Source organism: Carlito syrichta, unplaced genomic scaffold (genome assembly GCF_000164805.1).
Source record: "Carlito syrichta isolate Samal-C Ts95f unplaced genomic scaffold, Tarsius_syrichta-2.0.1 Scaffold302779, whole genome shotgun sequence".
Taxonomy (NCBI): Eukaryota; Metazoa; Chordata; class Mammalia; order Primates; family Tarsiidae; genus Carlito; species Carlito syrichta.
In genome coordinates, this window is record NW_007246875.1 from 336,274 (window position 1) to 343,571 (window position 7,298).

Below are 7,298 nucleotides of genomic sequence, written 5' to 3' on the forward strand. Positions count from 1 at the left end.
GGGCGACAGAGGGAGACTCCAACTCAAAAAAAAAAAAAATTAAGACACTGCTTCTGACCCTTAGAAGGTGACATTTTAGCCAGGCGTCAGATAAGTGCAAAGGCAATTACGAAAATGTGTAAAGAGGGCTATGGCTGGGGCAGCCAAAAGGATGAGTGTTTAAAAAGGAGAAAAAAAATAGCTTTAAAACCAAAGTACCTTAGGATCTGCTTCCCAAGAGTGTAACAGAAATACCTCTGGTCTCTGCAGTTACAGGCTTGGCTTTTTGTCTCTAACAATTATTCTGTGACTTTGGGGACGTCACTTTCCCTCTTTGGTCCTCAGTCTCATCTGTAAAATGAGGGCATTGGATTAGCTGATTGCCAAGGTCTCTTTTAGACCTAATTAACAAGCTACACAAAGACAAGTAAGGTAAAGCCCATCCAAAAGGCAAATCCAATTTAAATAGCATTTTTCAAACCACACAGCACCTCCTAGCTGGCAAAAAGAACTATGGATAATTATCTCATACCTTTACAAACAGCAGACTCATTTCTCCCAAATTCATTCAGCCCCTCCATTCTATAAGGTATCTGACACGTTACGAGGCGCCCTTCCCCGCCTCCTTTCATGAACTCTAACAATCGTATAGATGAGGAATCAAACTCTAAGAGGTACAGTCAGGGTCGCACAGCTGGGCATTTGCAAAGTCTGACAGCTCCCATATCAGTGGTCTTTGAACTGGTCTCCCTTCCGCTAAAGCTACAGATAGGCAGATTCTGGTCCGCGGGCGCACAACCTGTGACAAAAGAATGATCGCTTTCCCATGATCCAGAAAATTCGAGGGCCCCGGCCAAGCCTGGGAGTCAGAGGAGGTCTCCTGAGGGAGGTGAAGGTGGAGGTAACCAGATCAAGAAGAAAGAGGTGTCGGGAGGTATAAAAGAGGTAGCGGGGCTTGGCAAAGGAAGTGAGGAGGAAAGGAAGCCGTTAAGACGAGCTGTAGGGAAGCCTCATCAAGAGGACAGAATGCGAACCCAGCTTAGAAAAAACAAGCAATGTTTACACAGAAGACGTGTCTGGGAGAGAAAACGGCGTGAGAAGTCTAAAAACAAGACAGCCTCCAAATCATCCCTCGGCGGAACGAACAAGGCGCCGGCTCTTCTCGGTAGCTCACTCCAGGCTCAAGGTCCAGAGGACCGAACCCAACCCAGTCCAGCCGCTCAGATCGCCCTCATGTCTGGTGAAGACCACTCGTCCCTGGCCACAGCCGTTGCCAAGGTAATCGAGAACAGGAAAAACACTCACCGGAAGACTAGGCGCCCGGGACCGCAGCCTCTCTACCGACAGCTTCCGTTCTTCGGGCGATCTCTTCAAGATGAGGTCCTGCTGAAGCCCCGCCCCACCTCGCGCGGAGATTGCGTCATCTTGGGTGCCCGAATAATTGCCTGCGTGGAATGCTAGTGCCGCTGTTGACCTTTGCTGTCACTTCCCAGGAGGTGGTCGGCAAAGACAAGCATCTTCCCGGGCAGACTGGCGGCACTGTTGTCCGGCAGCACACGAGCGAGCCTGGACTCAGGCGGCGCGTGGGACAGTCCGGTTTCGTGCGCCGGCTTCCCTGAGGTCTGGGTCCTTGCAGCTACTGCGGCGGCGGCCCGCGCAGGGAAACTGCGCCGGGCGGAAGAAGTCCATCCCAAGGTATTTCCGGTTCCGGTGTCAGTTCGAGGCGCCGCCGCCGCCGCAGCCGCCGGAGCCGCGATGCCTAAAGGAGGTGAGGGGCGGGCGCGCGTGGCCCGTAGGTTTCGAGGGGCGGCCCGGGTCCTGCTCCCGCTGTCCCCTCAGCCCGTGGGCGTCTCAGAGAGCGGCGTGGACTGAGGCCTTTCACACCGGCTGAGAACCAGGCCTGGGCCTCGACGCTCAATTGTTCTGATGGGGAAACTGAGGTCCGTGGTGGCCCACGGTCACTCCCTCAGTGTCTTGAAGAGTTTCGGAAGCTGTGGGTCCTCCCCGGTGCGGAATGCCTGATCCGGCCGTGGTTTCTCCAGGCCTGAGGGGTCCGGAGTTTATCCCACTTTTAGGCCGGCTGGAGACTGAATCACCGCGTCCCGCGCCTGTGCGGGACTTGCCTCCCTCGCATAAAGCCTGGGTCTTCTCGGGCTGTGGCTTGACCAGGGCTGCTTCATAAGACTTAACAGGATGCTCGTGAGCCTAGCAGACCTGGCTTTGGCTACTCTGTTGGATAGCGGCTCTATGTGTACCTTTGAGCCAGTCGCTTAACCTCCTTGTGCCTCTGTTTTCTCGTTTGTAAATGGGCCTAGTGACTGAGTCGTACGATACGAGGTGATCCGCGTGGAGTGCTCAGTTCAGAGCTGGGCAGTCGTTAAGTGCTCAGTAAGCGAGCACTGTAATTATTTGTAAGGCTTTGCCAGCTCTTGGCCAAAATGGTCCATAGCTTCCCAGTACATCATTGTAGCCCCTCCTCCATCCTCTTTCCCTCTTTAGATCAATAGCCCCCAGTTTGGATCCCCGCTTTGTCACTAATTCTGTGGCTCTGAACAAGTTATTTAACCTCTCCCATCTGTTTTCCTCATCTGAAACACCAGGCTAATTATCCGTAGCTTGATGAGTTGGAGATAGGGGTGGTGAAATGATAGGGCCCGCAGAATGCCATGCTAGCTCTTGGCGCAGAACAAATGTTCAGTTAATATCGGTAGCTCATGTGTTATATTGGTTAATGCACTCACCCCACAGAAACTTCCGCCTGGAGCTTTTTCAAACTTAAATCACTTCCTGACTCCAGAGATAGTTGGGCTTTATAGAGCTAAATCTGTTTAAACCTAGCTCTACTGATTTATTCTGTGGCCAGAAGAGCCTCTCTTATGTTGTTCCCCAGTCTCTTCATCTATAAAAAGGGGGTGCCCCCGGGCTCGGTGGCTCACCCTGTAATCCTGCACCTTTGGGAGGCTGAGGTGAGTGGATTGCCTGAGCCTGCAGGTTCGAGACCCGCCTGGGCAAGCAAGACCTCATCTCCACAATAAATCAAAAATCAGCCGGGCGTGGTAGCGCGCCCCTGTAGTTCCAGCTACTTGGAAGGCTGAGGTGGAAGGATCGCCAGAGCCCAGCAGGTCGAGGCTGCGGTGGCCGGGAGCGGCCACTGCACTCTAGTCTGGGCGACAGAGTGAGACTCCAACTCAAAAAAAAATAAAATAAAATAAATAAAAATAAAAAGGGGGTGCTATCCTGGGACCAAAGTCTTGCTTAATGGATACTTTGGGTCAATATAGAAAGTTATAATTAGAAAACCTTAAGTATGAATTCATGACTGAATGGTCTTTTGGCTTGTTAAAAGCTTTGTGGGCAGACAAGGTTTACATTTCCTGGGTTAATTTGTTTGAAAAGCACAAGAAAACAAAGATAAGTATACAACTCCCCAAGACCAACTCTTGTTTCCATTATGTCAACTATGAAGCATTTTTTTTTTTAAGTTTTGAAGAGCCTATTATAAAAGTGGGACCAAGAGATGAGAGCTTGAAGTAACCAATTCTGAGTTGTTACTATTGCCTGGAATAATAAGAGGGCAAGAAAGGGTGTTCGGTTGTTTTTGTTTTTGTTTTGTTTTTTTGGTTTTTCACACCAAAAGACCATTCAGTCATGAATTCATATGGACCTGAAGGCATGGGTGTTGGCTTTTTAATGGTAAGCTTCATCTCTTGCAGTAGGACTTTCATGAGCATAGAAGTAGATACCCCTGGGAACCCAGGTAGTCATTAAAAATGGGTGGTGTGGTCTGTAGCAACCCAATTATGGTTCTGCAGCTGCTGTCTAGGAAATCAGGAGAGACCAGTATCTCTGCTACTGTCTCTGGAGCCCAGAGCAGCTCAGGCTAATTAAAAATACTCTGCTTAGGCCAGGCTCAGTGGCTCAGCCTGTAATCCCACGCCTTTGGGAGACCGAGGCGAATGAATTGCCTGAGCTCGCGGGTTCGAGACCCACCTGGGCAACTTGGCGAGACCTCGACTCTTCAATAAATCAAAAATTAGCCGATCGTGGTAGTGCTCGCCTGTAGTTTCGGCTACTGGGAAGGCTGAGACAGAAAGATGGCCGGAGCCCAGCAGGTCGAGGCTGCGGTAACTGGGAGTGTGCCACTGCACTCCATCCTGGGCAACAGAGTAGATTCTGATTTTTAAAAAATTCTCTGCTCACATTGAGGGGCTCTCTGGTTGGACCTCAGCTTCCAGGAGAGATCCCGGGTGGGGGTATTGAGGCCTTGGCTACCCTTGCATACTCAGGACTGGCAAAGGGGACACCACTCTGCTCTAAAACTGGCTAATGGTTTTAGCAGGGATCAGTCTGGTGTCCTGGCTCAAGAAGGTTACACTATAAAACTCATACTCTTAGATGAACTTTAATTGCAAGTCACATTTTTTAACTCTTTGAATGTAGACAGAATTGTTCTCAACAGTAACTTGATTTATCAGTCATTTCTTAGTCTAAGCACAAAGTTTTTGCCTATAGTTTTTGGAGGTTTTCTCCCCCTTAAGTTTTCTCTTTCTACCATACTAATAAGATAACCGTGAAGTATTTTATTGTATTTCTGACATATGCAGTAAATCACTAATGTGGCCAGTCGTGTTTTTTCTTATTATTTCCCCACCAAATAACTGTAAAGATCTTAGCAAATATTTTGTAGTGCTTATTGTTTTTCTTTTTTTTTTTGAGTTGGAGTCTCACTCTGTCATCCAGACTGGAAGGCAGTGGCACACTCTCGGCCACTCTCAGCTCAGCCTGCTGGGCTCAGGTGATCCTTCTGCCTCCACCTTCCAAGTAGCAGGGACTACAGGCACGCACTACCATGCCCGGCTAATTTTTGTTTATTTATTGTAGTGATGAGGTCTCGCCAAGTTGCCCGGGCTGGTCTCAAACCGCAGACTCAGGCAGTCCTCACCTCAGCCTCCCAAAGTGCTGGAATTAGAGGTGTGAGCCACCACGCCTGACTGTAGTAATGCTTATTCAATATTAAACACTGTTCCAGCAGCTTTACATATATTAACTAATTTTTCATGACAGCCCTGTCAGATATGTACACAGATGAGGAAACCGAGCCTCTGAGAGGTTAGATGCTGCTCAAAGACAAAGCAAGTAAGCTGAGATTTGAACCTGGGGTTGGACTCTAAAATTCGTGGTTTTTGCTACTCTGCTTTGATCTCAAGGCTCATAAAACGGGACCTGCACCAGAGGTTTGTTCTGAGGATCAGATCAGCCCATGGCTGTGACAGAACGTTAAAAGTAAAAAGCCCTATGGCAGTGGCAGGCGCATAAGGGCTACGTGTTTTTGTGACGGCATCAGAGTCCACTGTGTTTAGATTCTGAGGGATCAGGGTATTTAGCCAGTCATTCTGCAGCATCCCATCCCCCACGCCCTTCCCTCAGTTCTTATTCTTGGGAACCTGCAGCCACACAGATTGGTGGTATAGCAGATGGTCACAAGTTGCTGCTTGTGTTTCTTTGAACACGTGAGGGTGGGGGAGGTGCAGGTGTGGTGCTTGCTGAGGGACAGATCAGGTCTCTAGCCTCTGTTATGAGCACACTCCAAGCAGGACAGAACCCTCTGGGGGTCAGGGCAGTCAAGACAGCTGCTGCATTCGCCTTCCTAAAGTGCCTATCTTTGTGCAGGGAGAAAAGGAGGCCACAAAGGCCGAGCAAGGCAGTATACGAGCCCCGAGGAGATCGACGCACAACTTCAGGCTGAAAAGCAAAAGGCCAGGGTGAGTACGTGCCTGTCCACAGCACTCCCATGGCCCGGGGTGGCGCCCTGCCTCTTCGGCCCACAAGGAGTCTGGGCAAGGACTGCCCATTCTCAGGGGCAAGCTGGCATATGGGAGTGGGAGGGCAGTGGGCCCGGGTATGAGTCCTGGAAAAACCCATGGCAGTAAAGGAGGGCCATCCTCTCACTGCATCTGTTAGAAGAACAGTCTCCAGGGATGAACAGCATTTGGCTGCTGGAGGGGCGAGAAGGCAGGGCAACATGTCGTACAGACTTTGTCATGCCTCACCTCCTCTGTGATTTGTGCTGATGCTGCCCTCCCTCCCCTCCAGCTGAGGCTGATTGAGTAGTTCCCTCTCTTCTGTTCCCACGGGACTTTGTCCAGGCCACTGTCAGGAAATAGAATACACTTCCATCATTGTTGGTGTCCGCATCCCTTACCACATTATTAGATCCACGTCTGGATGAAGGGCCCAGTGGAGCATAGTCAGGGCCAGACGAGGGCACAGCTGTGAAGTGCCGCAGGAGCCCAGAGAAGAGAGAGGTCACATCTAGCTGGGAGGGGCTCCTGGAGGAGCTGGCAACTGGGCAGGACCTGGAGAACGTGTGGGCAAGTCTTAAGAGGAGAAGGACATAAGGTTTTGTAAGGAAAATTTGTTGGGAAGACAAGAAAGGTGGAGGGAAGCAGCCTGCCAGGGGTTGTCTTGGGAAACTGTGGCAGGAGGGCACGTGTGTGGGCAGGTCAGGGCGACTGGCCCGCCACGGGTAGGGGAGGGAAAGCTGAGGAGTACTTGCCTGGGAATGCCAGTAGAACTTGGCAGCTGCATACGACAGGTGGGGTAGCTGAGCTGGACTGCAGTTTTTGCCTTTGGCTGAGTCCTCCTGACCCTGGGAGACGAGCTTCTCACCCAGGCTGCTGAGGTAGTGGGAAGGGGGGCAGGGCCTTCTGTGGCTGTATGAGGGCTTGCTGGACTATAGGAGTAGCCTCCAGGCCATGATGCTGGGAGGAGGGTCTGCCTGTTTCTGACGTGGCCCCGCACCTAGGGGTCAGCATTACAAAGTAGGACCCATGTCATACTTGGTTCCAGCCTTCCAGAGGCTTGATTTCTCAAGGTCCACAGTCTGAGGGGGTGAAGGGAGGCCACAGTCTTGGGGGCTTGTTTTGCATTTTTGGTTCTGCAGGATGTCCATTTCTGAAACAGGAAGAAGAGGAACAAGGAGAAGAAGCTGGAGATGGGGCTACAGGTGACCCCAAAAAGGAGAAGAAATCTCTAGACTCAGATGAGAGTGAAGATGAAGACGATGACTACCAGGTATTGAGTCTGCTGGGGGACTGGAACTTGGGCTCGTTCATTCAACAGATGTTTATTCAGTGCCTCTCTGTTACCAGTCCCAGTGGTAGATGCAAACAGAGTCCTTGCTCTTGAGAGTTTACATTCGAATGAAGAGATGTACACAAAGAAGTAAATGGATGATATGTTTTCTTTTTTCTTTTTTTGAGTTGGAGTCTCCCTCTGTCACCCAGACTGGAGTGCAATGGCCGCTCCCGGCCACCGCA

The 7,298-nt window shown here is 50.6% G+C and overlaps 2 protein-coding genes across 5 annotated transcripts in view; one reads left to right on the plus strand and one right to left on the minus strand.

Moving 5' to 3' along the window:
* The window catches only part of BUD31 (BUD31 homolog), a 10,554-nt gene extending 9,195 nt beyond the window's left edge, over positions 1-1,359 (minus strand). Inside the window, exons 1-2 of one of the 3 annotated variants that reach the window (XM_021711858.1) lie at positions 1,285-1,359; positions 235-330 (exon numbers count right to left, since the gene is read on the minus strand). The gene's annotated coding sequence lies outside the window, so the exon portion shown is untranslated. Of the gene's footprint in view, positions 1-198; positions 331-1,284 lie in introns of all 3 variants that reach the window. The other 2 variants (XM_008057138.2, XM_008057139.1) reach the window with 2 other exon arrangements.
* A 108-nt stretch (positions 1,360-1,467) lies between these two features.
* PDAP1 (PDGFA associated protein 1) overlaps positions 1,468-7,298 on the plus strand; it is an 11,760-nt gene continuing 5,929 nt past the window's right edge. Inside the window, exons 1-3 of one of the 2 annotated variants that reach the window (XM_008057140.2) lie at positions 1,468-1,747; positions 5,650-5,741; positions 6,943-7,053. In XM_008057140.2, the coding sequence (XP_008055331.1) occupies positions 1,735-1,747; positions 5,650-5,741; positions 6,943-7,053 (216 nt within the window). In that variant the 5' untranslated portion in view covers positions 1,468-1,734. The remainder of the gene's footprint in view (positions 1,748-5,649; positions 5,742-6,942; positions 7,054-7,298) is intronic. The other variant, XM_021711857.1, reaches the window with a different exon arrangement.